The sequence below is a fragment of the Rhinolophus ferrumequinum genome, chromosome 8 (assembly GCF_004115265.2).
Source record: "Rhinolophus ferrumequinum isolate MPI-CBG mRhiFer1 chromosome 8, mRhiFer1_v1.p, whole genome shotgun sequence".
NCBI classification, from domain to species: Eukaryota; Metazoa; Chordata; class Mammalia; order Chiroptera; family Rhinolophidae; genus Rhinolophus; species Rhinolophus ferrumequinum.
In genome coordinates, this window is record NC_046291.1 from 48,034,399 (window position 1) to 48,051,945 (window position 17,547).

The 17,547-nt window shown below is 39.4% G+C and overlaps 1 protein-coding gene across 1 annotated transcript in view; it reads left to right on the forward strand.

Annotated features, from left to right (window-relative positions):
• Positions 1-17,547, forward strand: part of PDE11A (phosphodiesterase 11A) — a 319,917-nt gene that overhangs the window by 231,443 nt on the left and 70,927 nt on the right. Inside the window, exon 13 of the mRNA XM_033111416.1 lies at positions 12,053-12,162. Coding sequence (XP_032967307.1) covers positions 12,053-12,162 — 110 coding nt within the window. The remainder of the gene's footprint in view (positions 1-12,052; positions 12,163-17,547) is intronic.

A 17,547-nucleotide genomic window follows, 5' to 3' on the forward strand; every position in this document is an offset into this window, starting at 1 on the left:
TCAGAATTTTTTAAGTAAGAAAATAATTCTAGAATTACCAAAGATTACCTGATCAGTGAAGGAAAACATGAACTTAATTCATTCATCAATTCTAATTTCTGGAATACCACCTCAGCTTATGGCAAAATGATAACCTCCTTTTTTCCATAAATGGACACTAATGCTTCAGGTTCTCCTGAAGACTATTAGGGTATTTCATTGTTTTGTGCTCGTCAGTGGTTCTATTTCTATTCTAGTTATATCATATTCTATTTCAATGTGTTGAGATAGAATCAAAATCTGTATTAATCTGAAAAAAAAAAAATCACCCTACACCAAGCACTCAGCCCGTCACAAAGCCAAGAAAGCATGACACATGTACATGGAATTTCCTCTAGATGGCACTCCAAGGCAAAGTTTCCCAGCCAGTTGCCAGAAAAGGGGAAAAAACCTTCCCAACCTTCCCTGGAAGTGTTCTTTTCCTTCTAGGACAGGAGCTACTGAGGCACACGCCCCCACACTCTTTTCTTAAAAGAGACACAACAAAGCCAGTCCGTACAAAAAACGGCCCCTCCTGTCAGACGAGACTTGTATTATAACTGCCTCCTTGCCCACTGAGCCGTTAGCATGAATAATAAGGCATGCTCCCTGTGACTTGACATCTGTGGGTGTGTTATGTTTCTAAGCCCATTGTCTCTGGGAACGGGAAAATGCACCGTTGTGTGTCATTGCTGAGCAAATTATGACACCATGTACAGTAGGACAAACAAATTATAAATATATGCACCAGCTTCCTGACATTTAACCTTAAAATTATTTCACACACAGAACGTAAATTTATTGATTGGAAATTACATTTTGCAAAAATAGTCAACCTTATATCCAGGTAACAAAGCGGTTTTGTTCCTTTGGAAACTTTTTTTTAAAAAGAATGAACTGCTTTGTAGGATAGGCAATTTTATATAAAATGCTGGAAATTTAGTTCCCTGGGAACCCTATTAATGACTTACTCATTTATTCCATGCCTCTGGCCTGAAATTCCAGATTTTTTAAATGAAAGCTTCAACATTATTCTTTGCTTCTAAGGAGATATTTAGGTAGCTAAAATTTTCCAAATATTTTTAATTCCTCGGATAAATACAATATGTATGCCAGTTTCTGTTAATAAAAACCTGCAAATCAAGAATAATTATACAGATTCTTTTTTTACGGAAGCTTGTGGAATAAATATTACATCAAGCACGCACATAATGAAAGATGATAAACACATTTCTTATATTCACAATGCAGACCAGATAAAGGAAACAGCTATGCTTTTGTTTGTATTCTGTAAAATAAAAGGCACGTAGTGGTGCCAAGGTTGCAGAGACATTTTTCGGTTTTATAAATGATATATGAGCACTGACAGATTTTCCAGAGGGGGAAAAAGGTTTCCTTAAGAGTCAGTATTCTTTACTATCCCATAAATGTACTCATTAGCACGTTGGGCCATGCCCTGCATCCTATAGAGCTCAATAAAGATTCACTGAATGAGTGGATTTAGTTTAGGGTGATATTATTAAGGGAACCATGTTGCTCAGTGTCCAGGTTTTTAAAAAAACTATACAATGATGAACTATCACTGCTAGAAATCTTGTTCTTTCTTCATATCACACCAAGGTTCAGCTAGGGTTCATATAGAATATTATGATCTTGCAGAATTCACTGGATATGAGAAGAGAAGACCACATGATCACATTAAAATTTATGGTGGTGCTGGCAGCATGGCGCTGGTGGGGAAATGCAGTTAAACACTAATAATAACCAAGTATCACAGCAAACACATTGACACCCCCTGACATTTACTGGGGGCTTCTTAAATCTTAAATGTGGAGGTAGCGTGTTTAAGTCCATATTTGTGTTGTCACCAAGGTTATTTTCAGAGATAAGCCAAGTCGTTTTATTGATAATTCAAACTAGAGAGCAGAAGGGACGTTTAAGAAGAAAAACCTGTCCTATTCACCAGCTTGAGGATAATGCACTGTCTTCAGTCTGCCGTGTTCAGGAAAGTCCTTGATTTTTGAGGCAGAAAATTTCCTTGGAAAGATCTTAGAAGCACAACAGGAACTGTTTTTCCCCCACCCCAAGGACAGAACCAATTGAATTTTAAAGTAAAATGTTTTTTGCTCAATAGCCAGAATCCTGATTTCAATAGAAATAGAATTTCTTTTAGACTGTAACATTGGAAGGTACAAAGAGATCTACATGTTTTGTTCTATAACTGACTACAATAAAGTAACAAACAATAATCATATTTATCATCATCAAACATCATTTTACATTGCATTTCCGTATAGCTGTAAGTGGTAACTAGTTATATTTGTTCTTAAATAAATGGCATCATTATCATCATAATAAAATAAAATCTGCATATTAGAAAAACCAATTCTTTAATCTTCATGTAGGTATACCTTGATTTCTAGTGTAACTTAAAAAATGGCAAATTTTTAATTTAGGGAAGAAGTGATTTTTAATGTTATGTTTTTGCAGAACATCAGCACTGGGCACTACAAATTAACTATGGAACTAATCAATTTGACTACAGTGTGTATATTTAAGACTCTTGCCTTTTAATCTTTAAAAAGGTTTTTATTTTTATTCTTTCTGGCCACATCTCAGAGCCCCAATCAGGTACTCCGTGTTTCTAGCTGACATTCCTTTTATCTGCATTTATTTTATAAAAGGAAAAAGGCAAAGCCACACATAATTAAGAACCCGGTGTGCTAATAACCAAACATACAATTGGGCAGAAGGATAATCCAATCCATTTCCTCACACAGGAGAGTAACCTCCATAACTCACTTTAAGCGCTGCCATTCATGAGTTATGGGTCATTCCCTTTCTAGTGAAAATAAATTCTTCCACACCATCAGCCAGAGCTGAATATTTTTCTTTGGACATGTAAATTATAAAAGTGTATGAACATAATCATGTCCGGCATTTTGGGGAAAGTCTAAGCTCTTGCTTACGGACAGAGGCTTATAAGGAAATCTATGTGGTTTCGGGACCGAGGCTGCCTACTTACGATACAGGATTTTTGATTAAAGGGAATTTATTCCTGAGATTTTTACGGTGTTGGTAAACTGCTTAATCTGTCGCTTTGTGTTTTATGACACCAGCCGAATCTGCCAGGTCAGGGAGACCCGGCCACACAGCCATGGTCGTTTGTCACAACCTCCATATTCTATGGTTTATGACTTAGTAGTGGCACTTTCTTGGGCCTGAAACCTAAGGGTGTCAAGTTGGGAGCTTTAAAAAGTTTTAATTTTTCATGAGTCTCATGTTTAATTTTGGCTCAATGATGGCTAATAAAAATTTCAGTAAGATTTGAAGAGGCCTTATATCCTTGAAATTTATCAGCCTGGCCTCTCATGGCATTTGGAGAGGGCTGTCACTCTGCCCATGTTGACCAAATGACCTGCGTCATTTTCTATAGTCACAGACCACAAGTCATATTATATATTCAATTCACTAATAATTTATCATAAAATATAAACTATATCTGTGAAATGAACAAAACATGCTATCTTTGTCCTCAAAAAAATCCTACAGCACATATATTCTTAGTGTTGAGAGCTAAGTCCTTAAGACTCTAATATGCATTTTCTTTTGTCTCTTTTTGAAATACAGTATGTGTGCTACATACATAGAGCTATGTTTATTGTATTATCTAATTTGAAGTAGAAACCCCATTTTTTTCATGTCTTATTAAGATATTTATGCTGAAATTTTTCTTGTACCATTTGTATATCTTTATGCATATTTTATCAAAATATGAGAGCAGAGGTATATTGGTTGATTTTTATTTGACCACATCAGGACTTCTTGAGAATGAAATAAAGAGTATTGACAGATGCCAGAGGTTTGTTTTGAAATACTCTAGCAAACAAACAAAACAATGCATGTGAAGATATAGATGAAACAAGACTGGCCAAACATGGATTCCTGTTGAAGTTAGGTAATGAATACATGGAGGTTCATTATAGTATTCTATTTTGTGTTGCTTTTAACTTTCCAAGATAAATAATGCTTTAAAAATTATGATAACTAGTATGTAGGTAAAAATTAAGACATAGAAATAGTTAAAAATAACTCAATAAAATTGATTAAAATCAACGCAATTTTTTTATTCATGAATCATTTACCCGAGATATATAATTGTACCAGATGCACCATTAAGTTTTTGCTGCTTTGCCATTCTGAGATTTACACGGGCAAGCATTTGCAATGTTATTTGAAGTCGAGAGACAAGGTAGGTCCAAAACATGACTTATGCTTAACAATTTGAAAATAAGTGCCTCAGAAACTTCTGGTTATAAAAGGAAGTATTCAAGTGTAAACTGTAAGGTCTTCCCAACTCTGAGCTTGATAAGGAAAGGATCATTATAGACTTAAATCAATATTTAATTAATGCCAAATCAATATTTGCTTGCATTCATCTTGAGAAGAAAGAGAAGCAAATTTGATCAAAACTATCCTAGCCCTGTGGATAACTAGACCAACTACAGCTGCTTTGTGTTGTATTGCATGCTTTGGTGAAGGAGACATATAAACGTGGTGCTGGATGGTGGTCTCCTAATAGCTGGACAGGTTCTGGTGTCTGAACCATAAAATGGGGCTGCCTCTTGTTCAGCCTAGCAGACCCAAATATTGACAGACAAACATTATCGTAAACAACAAGGGAGTATGACCGTTAAATCTAGATGTTACGGTTTGTCCAGACAGTTATATTCACAATAGAGTAGTTGTGAACACCTATACTTCTCCTCCTTGTGCTTTCATCACACACTATGTCTGGTTGGCAAAGATAAGATCATTTTTTTGAAAAGAAGATAGGATATGGCATCAAGTAGTATACATTTATTTGTAAGCACTCTTGGTAAGCAACTGAAATCTATTTCCATCTTAAACTTGATAAAATCCTCTGCCTAAAATCATTGCTTTGGAGCATATTGAATAGGTTGATACCCATCAGCCTGATCCTCAGATTTACATTTTGAGAGGTGGTCATTCCATTTTGAAGCAAACAAAATAGAGTCCCAAAAAGAAACATGCTGAGCTTACTGTAAATGCCCAGGCCGCCCAAACATGTGCCTTAACAATTCTCTCACCACTCTGATCCACTCACAACTGGGATATGTGCTGGATTGAGTGGGTGATTGAGGGCACCTTTCTCATAGAACTTTGGGTCCTTGTTAGGAGATTTACATTTCGCAGATAGACAGTTCATGTAAAGGACAGTGTAGCGGAGCTGGGCAGCCACCAACATTACAATTTGGGGCAATTTTTTTTTTTTTTTTTTTTTAGAAAAGACAAGCACCTTATATATGGCATTTTATACTGAAGCCCTCAGAGAGCAATCTTTGGCTAAAATCAATTTGATTTTAAAACTATACCAAACAAAGCCCCAGACAGTGACCCTGCAACACTGCATACCAGAAATTAAGAAATGCCATAAATTAAATGCTTCCTCTGTAAATTTCGCCTTTCAGCCCCAAGCTCACGTCACTTTTGAGTTGAAGTCGCCTACAGATCAGTGGAGACATAATGACACAGATTAGAGATATGGTATGCAGATTCTTCTAGATGAAGCACTTCCTCGAGAAACCATGTTCTCCAAAACCCCTCAGAATGGTCTGAATCATTCTCTTTGCTCTTTCTATCCAGAAGAAAGAGAAAGATGATGGGGAGAAGAAAAACTCTACCAAAAAACAATCATGCTCTCTCTCTCAACCTGAGCCAGTCCACTGAGTGCTCCATTGCGGTGCCTAGCCATCAGCATCCATGGAGGAACATTCAGAGCCAAGATCCTTTTTTGCTTTGGGATTTCTGGTAATTTCCAGTACATCATTAGATTCCCTCTCTCTTAGTCTGCCATCTGCCAGATCTCAGAATCAACAGGACGAACTCAAGAAATCCCTCATCGTTCAATACGTCTGACAGCCAAGTTCAAAAAGAAATGTGAAGGCAGAATTTCTGGCTTCACTTTCTTGGATTCCCAGGCCATTGCCGCATACATGGCAAAGGGATATAGCCCATGATGTATCTTCTCCAGAAACAAAAGAGGGGCAGCTAGCCACTTTCACCATTACTTTCTTCCACAAATTGCAACCAATGTTGTGGTGGCTTCTCACTAGAAAAGGGCACCCATGGCACTGTTCTGGTTAGCTGGAAGTGTGGCAGACTATGCATTCAACAAGGGTAACCACGCCTGTCTTCCACAGTGCTCTGTTCCAAGTGCGTGAATAGAGTAAAGGCTTAATAAATACTTTCTCAACGAACAAATGAATGGATGGACACTTTTCAGGATGTCACTATTTTATTCCAAGCTAGGACAGTTTGATTAAACATGGGTTTATTCTTTAAAAAAGAATTCACAGACACACACACACACACACACACATGCATACTATATATATATATATATATATATATATATATATATATATATATATAGTATATTCTAATGAATAAATGTTCTTTGTGGAAATTTTTGACACAAAGGGAAAATTTTTAAGTCACCTGTGATCCCATTATTGGTAACATTTTGATGTACATCCTGACAGTCATTTTCTGCATATATTGAGACATTTTTAAGTTGGGATGGTACATACAAACCATTGTATCTGTCTTTCCTCTCTATTATCTCATTTGTAAAGCACTGTTTATTATCAGTTACATCTTGATGCCCAAGAACCATTTTTAGGCTCAAAATGCCCAATGGCTCTGCAATATCAACCTCTTCCTATTCAAGGATGACATCCTTCATAGAATAAAGCACAGACCATGTGGTTCTTTAAAGCCCTGTTATCTAGCACTCTGTCCTCACAAGTGTTAGGCTGCACAACAGCACCTGCGCCCTCACCTGAGCAGCGCATAGCACAGTGGATAAGAACAGACTGGGGAGCCAGCTTGCGTGGGGGCCAAGCCTACCTCTGTGACCTTCTAGCAGTGTAATCTAGCGCCTCCATAGCCTCGTGCATAAAAGGGGGAAGAGAAAAACTATCACCCTCGCAGGGCTATACTAAGTGCTACAGAAGTGTTAACTTCTATCAGGATTATCCGGAGCCTCTTTTGTCAGATACAACAATTGCTTGATACACAATAAGCACCTAATAACATTTTTGTTAAATAAACAAAGCTTCTATAGCACCATCTAATATTGACATTATGGATTTTACAGAGCCACAAAGCAACAGTCATTTTTCTCTGGCCATGATAGTCCTCCATTCACTGATACAGTACAGGATCAGCTTTGATTTAAAGACATATCCTAGCTGGTTTAAATTTTATGTTGACTAAATGATGGGAAATTACTGGGGAGTCTAGGGGACCCAATGAAGCAATGTTACTGTTTGGGAGGAGTTCCAGTGATTATATGCTATAGTGGCTGGGGGTAGGGTTATCCCAGCATGTGTGTTAGCCCAGCAAAGGGCTGTCATTGGAGTCCTGCTCAGAGGGTCGTCACAGGCTTCTCTGGAGAGGGTGACGTGGGAACTAGGCCTATCTGCCTTAACTGTCTCTTTACCTAGACATAGGTATTCACTGCTTTACGTTTCTGATATGGACCATGTGGGAATACAGGTGAGAAGATAAATGAACATTAAGGTCAATAAAATCCATAATTGGATGAGAAGCAGAAAAGATACAGTTTATTTGAAAATAAAAGAATAAAATAGAGTCAAGAATAGAATAAATGCATTAAAATATACCTTTGTTGCCACTCTGTTCTCTTTTGAAAATATATTGTCTTCAGTAGGCAGTTGACTTTTTTCTCAATGTGAATAAGTGTAGGTCGGAACGGATAGGACCAGAAAGAAGATGGATGAGGGTGGGGGAGGGGCAAATGGACACTTAGTGGCAGGTGGACTCTTTTCAGGCCTGACGACTCTCAGAAACCATTTACCAGGCAGCTCTAAATCACAGTCAAGAGATAGGTGCTGCTTCAGTAACTCAGGTATCACAGTCGAGAGAGGTAAATATGTTTTGTATGACTGGGTGTGTGCTGTACTTCAGGGTTTCTTTATTCTGAGGATTCAGAGGTGGGCTCCATGGTCTTTGAACACCATAAAATCATAGAATAATTTCTGGGAAGAGGGTCCATGGCTTTCACCAAATTCTCAAAAGGATCCATGATACAAATAGTTTAAGAACTAGACGCTGGATTTTCAGGAAGGGGCAGGGGCTGGGAAGGAAGGTGGTTCCCTTCCCAAGAACATTATAGTGAAATATATACCATCATATTATACCATAAAACATATACCATCATATTATATAATGCGTGATAATTGATAGCTTAAAAACGATTTGGGATTTTGATCTTGGGTCTATTATATGGCATTCAATTTTAACTTTTAATTAAATTTGTAGTCAAATTATCTTAGTTTAACATTATCCCCATCCCTATTCGTACTGTTCTAATTCATCAGCTAGTTCTAATCAATAGCATTTTCAAAAATAACATCTTTTCAAATTTCTGTGCTGTTTCATTGTTGTTCACAGCACTAATTTCTGTAGCATTGTTGATAATTTCTTACTTGATAGACTTCCAGGATTTACTTAGTATTCGCAAGATCCAAACCCAACTGAACTGACTTACAGTTTCAAGATGACAGACAAAGATATTGATATCCTCTTCGCCTTTCAAGAATCACCCCCAAATAGCAGGAGAACAAGATATAGACACAAATTCCAGCTTTCATGGAACTATAATATATAAAGGCAGAAAATGGAGGAAGGATAGTTCATAGCTTAGCAGAGAAAAGGGAGGTCCAACCCAAGTGCCTTAAGGGTGAGTGAGTAGAAGAAGGGGTACACATGAGAAACAGTGTCCCCCCAGAAGCTGTCAAAGCTCAGGAACTGAAGTCATCAGATGCCACAGAAATAGGATGAGGTGAGGCGAGTCCACAGTCCCCACCCCCATCCATGTAGTCAGAGGGCTACTGTTCCCTTCAAACTACTCAGGAAACCAGAGTATCTGCTGGAGAAACTGCCCCCCAGACTTGGGGACATCAGCAAAAGAAAAGCCAGGGTGAGATACATCCTGAAAATAAGAGAATTAAGGGAACGTCTACATCCTCAAAGGTGAGACACTCCATTCTCTTTTCTCAGAATGCCAACACCTGTGTTTATGCCATTTCCAAGCAAGAGACTGAAAAGTCCAGAGGAAATGAGTTTAGATACCGACATGTGGGGGTCTCCAGCAAAAAACCAGCTGTCCATCTGCTCACCCTGTGTCAAGGGCCCAACAATCTATGCACCATCCCTGAGCACTGGTGTGTGGGAACACTGTAATGCTTTACTCTCGTGTGAGTGACCTACCAGGCACTTGAGGAAACCACCAAACACAAAGCAAAAGTTCAGAGGAAACAGGCAATCAGGAAGCAAAAGAGAATTTCAGAGGAATTATAATTAATATCCTCAACAGACAAGAGACAATCATGCATTAATGAGAGAAGAATAGTATGCTCTTAGAAAAAGAGCAGCAGATAGAAAATGCTTATAAATGAAAAATATTATTACCCCTAGGATGTAAGAGAGAAAAAGTAATCATGGACAATGGAAACGAAAAGGTAGGAAAACAAGGAAATCAATACAAGTCCAATGTCCAACCAGTTGGACTTCTACTCAAATAGGACAGAAAAAAAAAATAACGAAGAGGAAATTATTAATAAGAAAGAAAGATTATAAGAATCTTGTACTGAAAAAAAAGCTAATCAAGCAAAATGGGGAGAAAAGTCCCAAACCAAAGCATATCTTTGTGAAATTATTAAACCCCAGAGATAGATGATTCTAAGAGAGAAAATCAAGAAACAAAGTATTAGGACGAAAAATGACATATATTTCTCTAAAGTAACTTCAGAAGTTAGAAAACAATAGAGCAATCCTTCAAAATTTGGAGTGAAAATGTTGCCCCCAAAAATTGTTGGGCAAGCTAACAATTGAGTAGGAGAATAGGTTAAAGACATTTTCAGTCATGCAAAACCTCCAAAAAATAAAAAATTAACTCCCCTAGTGTTAAAAAATTAACACCCTTCCTCGTGAAGCCACTGGCAGAAGTATTCCTGAGAACTGGAGAGTAAATGAAGAGAGGTTTGGGATGCAGGAGATAGGAGATCAACCCCCCAAGAGAGGAAAGCTGGCAGCAGAGACTCCACCAGAGAGAATGCTCAGACTATGTAAAGCAGGGTCCTCAGTACAAGAAGGGATCTGTGATTGGTTGCAGAGTTGTGTAGGATGTGAGAAGACTTATATGTTCAAAGAAATCTTAACTCCAGGAAAAGAAAATATTTACATAAGAAAGGAAACAATTATCAGATACTAGCTGACTTTGCAGTGAAAAGTGTTTATAGAGTGATCATCAGGAAAGCACTGTATGAGTCCTTGGGCAGATAGCATCTCTGTGCCTGTTTCCTCATCTGTACCTGGGGGTAATGATAGTTCCTACCTCACAGGTCTGTTATGAGAATCAAATAAGTTACATAGTTGTAAAGCTCAAAGGAGTGTGTCAGGCACATGGGAAGGACTATATAAATACTTGATGAATAACTAAGTGTTAGTAACACATTGAATACTATTTAGAAAAGTGGTGGAAAATACCTACCAAATTAGGTAAAGAAGAAAATGGAAAGTGGTTGCCTTTGGGAATCAGGAAAGGGAAAGGAGGAGGGACTGCTGTTCTTGGTTCTAAGTCTCTTACAACAATTTGAATTTTTAAAAAACTATTGCATGTAATACTTTAAGTAAAATAAAATTGCTTAAAACCAACAGCTATTTCCAAATTTTAAAACGAAAGAGCACACACAACTTTGATATGGGCTATTTCATCCCCTCCCAGACAATTTAACATTTGTGTTTAGTATGCAAATGAAATTATATGTATTTCTAATTGTAGCAGTGGACCCAACTCAACTTTTAAAAATAAAATTGTCAGCACAGAAACTTCTTGAATTAATTCTACAATAAAATCGCAATTAATTAAAAAACAAAGTTTTTATTGATGTAAAAGAAGTGTCTTACAGACACTAGCTAGTGATCCTAGATTTGGGGGAAAAACACACATGAAAACAGAAGTGATATGAATCCTACCTTTCCCTTAGTCTTGCCCTCTGATGAAGATTTTAATAAGTAATGAAACAGGAGACTTACAAAGTAAAAGGGAGGAGGCATGATGGCCTTGGAACAAGGTAATGCATAAGACCTTTTTCAGAGGTTTGCTTCCTCCTCCAAGCTGATGAAGGGACAGCAGGAAGCAAAGAACCACTGCTGTTTTGGGTTGCACAGTGACATCACACTGCACCCCAAAGAAATCACACCACACCCGTGCGTTTCACAAGCACGCTCCCACAGGATAATAAAGAAAAAGAATTCCATGCAATGGACGCTCCAACTTCAGGTGGCTAATCCTCCGCCAAATTCTAGTTTTCAAGACATGCACTGCCTTATTATCTGTATGAATTTAATCTGTCCCCCAAGCTAATATGAGTTCCGGTATTTACAAGATAACTTCCAGAATAGTATCATGTAACAATTTCAGTACTTCTAAGTTGCTTCTCTAATGCAAAACAACACACAAAAAAACAAACCAAAACAAAAAACTGTGTTTTCTTTGGCTGGCTTTCATTTGAGTGGCATCCGGTGGCTATAGCATTCAGTTCTTAATTCACCCCCTTCTCCCTCACCACTAGATGCTTATCAATGAAATGTAGACTCACAAAACACATTTTGCTCGGGGCCTTTGCCAGACTGTCACTGTGTCTGGATAGCGCCGCCTCTTCTCTAAAAATGGAACAAACCCCGACGTTTGTTCTGGTGTGCCAGCGTGAGCCAGCGTGACAGTGAGCTAATTCATCACTGTGGGGACCTTAGGCTGTGCGACTGACCACCCGACTCACTGTCATCCAAGGCAGTGGCAGTTAATCATTTCCTTAAATGATGTGGGTATGAAAACAGAGCTGACTGTCTCTCAACAGACAAACCTTATCCATCCTCCTTGCCCTGAGTCGTGACTGTTGCCATTTTCTCTTCTTCCCAGACCGCTGGGTTTCAAGAGATTCTGACCGAAGTGGAAATTTTAGCGGTGATTGTGGGATGCCTGTGTCATGACCTTGACCACAGGGGAACCAACAATGCCTTCCAAGCTAAGTAAGTGTTCTAATTGTTGTTATTTTAATGCCAAAGGTGACCAGTGCTAAAGAGTAAAGTATTAATTTCTGGCATCTGAGGCCAAGGCCAGGCCGGCTTGGGCGTGCGTGTCATGGGGCCCATCCATCTTTATAATTCCCTATTCTTCTTTTAATTGCAAATTTGCCCTTCATGTCATGCTTGTTGATTTGGTCTGTCTCTGTTGACCTCAGTCAGATGACAAAGCTCAGATTTTAGAGGGCCTATTTTTTTTTGTCCTTCCAGAAAATTTGCTTTCATGGCATTTATAAGCTTCTTGGATTTGCTACTCTTAAATCCAAGAATAGTTTTGAGATTATTAAAATCAAAGTGGTCTTAGAAATTTTATGAAGCAAAATATCTCTTCCTTCCCCTATAGAATCTCTTCCAAGTTCTTTTGATGCTGGATCTCATATGAACGGCAGAGAGGTAACGATGTACGAGGAATAAGGTCTCTGCTCCTCCCCTGTCTCCTCCCACGGAAAGGTGGGAAACAAAGGAATTACATCAATACTGGGATGTGTAGGCTCATGATGTGCTCACACAGAATCATTTGTCCCTAAGCAAGCTGAACTGGACAAGCTATCTGTTGCTTGGTGGCTCACACTGAGGCCAAGCCATAGAATTTATGGGTGCCAGAAATAAGACCGAAACCTAGATCTCCTAACTCTGGTATTGAGGGTCCAGTTTTAATGTTCTTTTTGCTACCTGTCTGCAGACAAAATATGTGAGTTCAGAGGCTGCAGAAAAAAGTTTGGGGATGGAGAAGGAAAGGAAGTCTTCAATAATGTGGTAGCGATTTCAAAGCCCCCATATAACAGGTGTACCTCCATAATTTGCGACCTCAACAGATCACTGTGTGTCAACAGCTCACCACTCTTTTTTGTTCCACCGAAACACCTGCCTATTGAAGCCGTGGGGTCCTGGCTGCTTGCGTTTGCTCCTGATCTAGGAAATGAATTTGACTGTGTGTCCTTCTCTGTCCGTCCTGGATCTTACAGCCCATCACTTCAACTCGCTCTTCTCACTAGCCTATAATTTCTTGGCCCTCTAACCCTTCTGTGACATCCACTCTGCAAACACGCAGCCCCAATTCAAGTTAACAGTTTAATTTCTTGCTACTCTGCCTAGACTTTTAAAGGTTTCAGGAGAAAATGCCACCGTTGTGAGAGTCTGAGATACACCAAGTACACATTCTCCCAAGTCAGCCAGATGCTCAGTACTCCCCAGATTCTGTGTCCCTGCCAGCTCTGCTCCACATTGCTCTTAGCGTTACATACACTGAATGCTCTCCCTTCCTAAACCGTTTCCGGTCTACCACCTCCCCTGCTCCACTCAGCAGATCACCTTGCCTCCTCCTTCACTGAGAAAATTGAGGCCATCAATCGAGAACTCTCTCAATTTCCTCCCCTGCCACATACAAACTTATCTGTCTGGCTCCATCCTTTCCTCCTAACCTCCTATCTCAGTGAAAGGGCCGTCCTTCCTCTTGTCTGAGGCTAATCCCTCCACCTCAGCTTTGGATCCCTTCCTTGCTCCCTCCTCTGCGACCTTCCTCCATCAATCTTCCTCTCTCTGCCCTGTATCTTCCTTCCCCTTTCTACTAGCTCTGAACATCCTATTCATATGAACAATTTTCGTCCATCTTAAAACACCCACCCCAATTCCAACTTCTCCTTCTAGCATCTGTTCCGTTTCTCTTCTGTCCTTTCTAGTCAATCTTCTTGGAAAGTTGTCTGTTCCTTGCCTTCACTTTCTGAACCCCTGCCCTCCCACATGGCTTCGAGTTTGGCCTTGCCAGGGCAACTGCCCTCAGTAATCCTGTCAGCATCCCCTTTTCTCAGAGCTCTGGACACTCTTATTGTCCCTCTTGCTTGACTCTTCTTGCCATGAGACCTATTTTCCGCTCCGTCCTTCCTAGAACTGTCTCTCTTCCATTGTCTCCCAGACAAAGGATTTCATCTAGGTTTCTCTCCTCCTGCCACAGCCTGCACTGCTGAAGTCCTCTGCCTTTGCCCTGCTGCTCCACACGATCTTTCATGCAGGGCCTCCACCGCTCGGCTGAAGCCCCAAACCCAGACCTTTGAACCATAATTCTCTGCTTCTCCCCAGACACTTACTCCAGCTGCCTGACAAACACCTCCTATGTGAAGTCTCAGTCTCTCCCCTTTACACCTGTCCCATTTCTCTTATTCTCAATCTCAGTAAACAGCACCACCAGAAATCCACACATCACCCAGATTCCCTCCTTAGCACCCCTCAAAGTCGACATCTCTGCATTCTGAAGTAACTCCTGCTTCTTTCCATCTCTCCTGGATTGCTGCAACAAACAGGCCAACTCTTCTGCTCCCGACTTCCCATCTTGGCACTCCAGAAGCATCTTTATAATTCACAAAGCTGATCAGCTCACTCCCCTGCTTAAAAGCCATTCACCAGCCTCCTGTGGCTTTCAGGAAAATGTTTAAATTCCTTAGTTTAATCCTTTAAGGCCCTTTTCACTCAGGCTCTTGCCCATTTCTCTGGCCCCACACCCACCCCTCCCACCCCCACTGCACCCATGCGTCTATATGGTAGACTCAAGAGATGGGGTCTGGCTAGTTCACTTCTCTCTGCTCCCCAGCATTCTGTTTCCCTTGCCTGAAATGCCCTTCTCTCCTTCTTCCCCCAAACTCCTCTGAGAGCACCACCCCCCAGGGTTCTGTGCCTGCTACACCTTCCCCTTGTCAAATTTGTGTGTCCACATAATGCCCCGACTATGCTTTTTCAAAAATGCATCTCACTCTATTTTAATTGCTGATTAACAGGTATGTCTCCCCTTCTCCTTGAATTCCATGATTTATAATAAGTACCAGGAGCATAATAAACTACAATGAGTGTTTGCTGAGTGAATGAATGAATGATTAATGCATAAATGGATGAGATTTTAACTATTTTAATACAGCTTTTCAGTAAAGTTTTCTGATTTCTTAAATAAGTGTAACCTGTTTTAGATTATTATAAAACACAGTTTCTATACACATAGGCTTGATGTTGTACTTAAGACAATAGTGGCCCTGGGACCTACTGAAGTGTAAACTGTGTATACTTTCATTATATGACAATTCCTTATACTTGGGTTCCTGTATGTACGTTTCATTATTTTTTAGGATGTCTCCCTCTGTTAGAGCAGTGGAATCATTGTATCTTCCTCTATCACCTTCTCTCCAGCCCCTACCGTTGAGCCTCTTATGCATAAATAAAAGATAAATGTGTTAGAATTGTGTCTGTAAAACAAGAGTGAGAACCGTGTGGGTTCCGATAAGGGTCAAGTGCACAATACTTGTACTCGGATACCCATCTCCCCCTCCCCAGCGGGAGCCTCTGTATCACACTGAGAGAAGCAGCCCTTCTTACTAGTTGACCTCTCAGCTCTTTGGACCAAGAGTACACACCTAAGCAAAATCCATCTAATCGTATTTTATCTCTCAGGAATTTGAAGCTGGATTACCATGGTAATTGAGTCAGTTAGCTGTTGAGATCCAAGCTGCAGATCTGTGTAGACTTGAGAACTGAGGCTACCATTTAGGAAAAGCTATGAATGACCACATCCCAAGTGGATAAGAGAAATAAGAAAGCAAATCTTCAGAGAGAAGAAAGTAGATTCTCGGAGAGAAGCAGAAAAAAGAGACTGTACAACCTTAGAGAAACAGAGATAAAGCAGACTTGATTCCTGGCTTTCCATATCTCTACTCCTATTTCCAGGAGACCCAACCATACTTGTGATAATTGAGCTCCCTCAGAGTTCCTGGCCCCATTTAATCAACCATTTTTTAGTGAAGCTGGTTCTAATTCATTTCTGCGCTTTGCAACTAACAGGCCCTGAGACAATGAGAAGAAGTACAATTTACTTGTTCTTCGCTATCTTAAGCACCCACCCACATACGTGGAGGATAGGTATTATTGTCTCCATTTTATGGGAGGAACTAAGCTTCAGGAAGTAAATAACTCGCCCAAATTCGTACATCCAGAATATGGCAGAGTGGTGTTTAGACCCGAGCTATCTAATTCCAAAAGCCATTCTTTAACCACCACATCCTACTGTCTCCCATGACCAGTGATATTTATTTTGGGCCTTTGAGCTTCCAGTTTATTGGCTGACTTGCCATATACATGAGCTATGGAAAACTAAAATATGTTTTGACATCCAGAAAATCAAGACGTGGAACTATAAAAATCATTAGAATTAAACTAGACCTTGGTACTAATATTTTTCAACACCTTAATTTTACAAAAGTGGAACTGAGATACCCAAATCCTAGGTTACTTGAGTAAGATTAAACTGTTTTCATACATATTAGATAGGTATTAAGTCGCTGGTACGAAAACTCAAATTTTATTTCATTTATTTATTTTTTGCATCCTCATACCATATGATCAAATCTGCTTGTTCCAAGATGGTCTGATGTGTATCCTCAAGAGGACTAAGGAATGGGATAGTCCTGCCTCTATCTGGTGGAACTTAGGACCCCGAGTGCCACTGCCAACCAACCTCAGTTATTAGGTTGGTGCAAAAGTAATTGCAGTTTAAAAGGTAAAACATAATTGCAAAACCGCAATTATAAAATTTCCTTTGGCAATGTATGCTGATAAAGACCTGTTATGTCATGGTAAAGGAAATATCTTTGTATTGATTTGAGTAAGATTTATTCAGTAAGTGTGCCACTGTTTAGAAAATCCCTAGGAAGAAATCTGTATCTTTATTTCCTTTCTTATTCCCCAATAATTGAGTGCTTTCTATTTGCAAGGCACTGTGCTAGGCATTGTGGGAGAAATAAAGATGGATAACAAACAGTGCCTTCCCTTAAATTATTCACAGTCTGATTCCCAACTTTCAACTGATTTGGAAATGGAATTTAAATGCACCAATTATTATGTAAAGCAAAACATATGCTACCTTTTTTTCATATATAAGACTATAAAAAAAACAGGAGACATTTAGCAAGGGACAAATTACTATATAAAATGCAAAATGCCCCTACAATAAAAAGTTGTGACTTTAGTTATAGCACGATATGATTTATTCTCTTAGCCTTTCTGATAAGTGAACCTTTGCATTTTCATATTTTATTCTTAATTTTTAAGTATTGGAGTACGTGCAATGAATGATAGAGAGGGCAGCGATCCCACAGTGCTTTGAAATTGCTCTGTTAACACCTCTCTCCTGTTTTCTCCAGGGACAGCATTTCCCACTCATCCCCCTCTCTATTACAGCTGCCCCTGATGATTAAATATCAGTACCGAGCAGCTTTGTAGTATATTCTCCTAGGAGACTTCTTCTATTCATTTCTAGCATAATCTCTTATACTCATTTCTTGGGAATGAAAACCC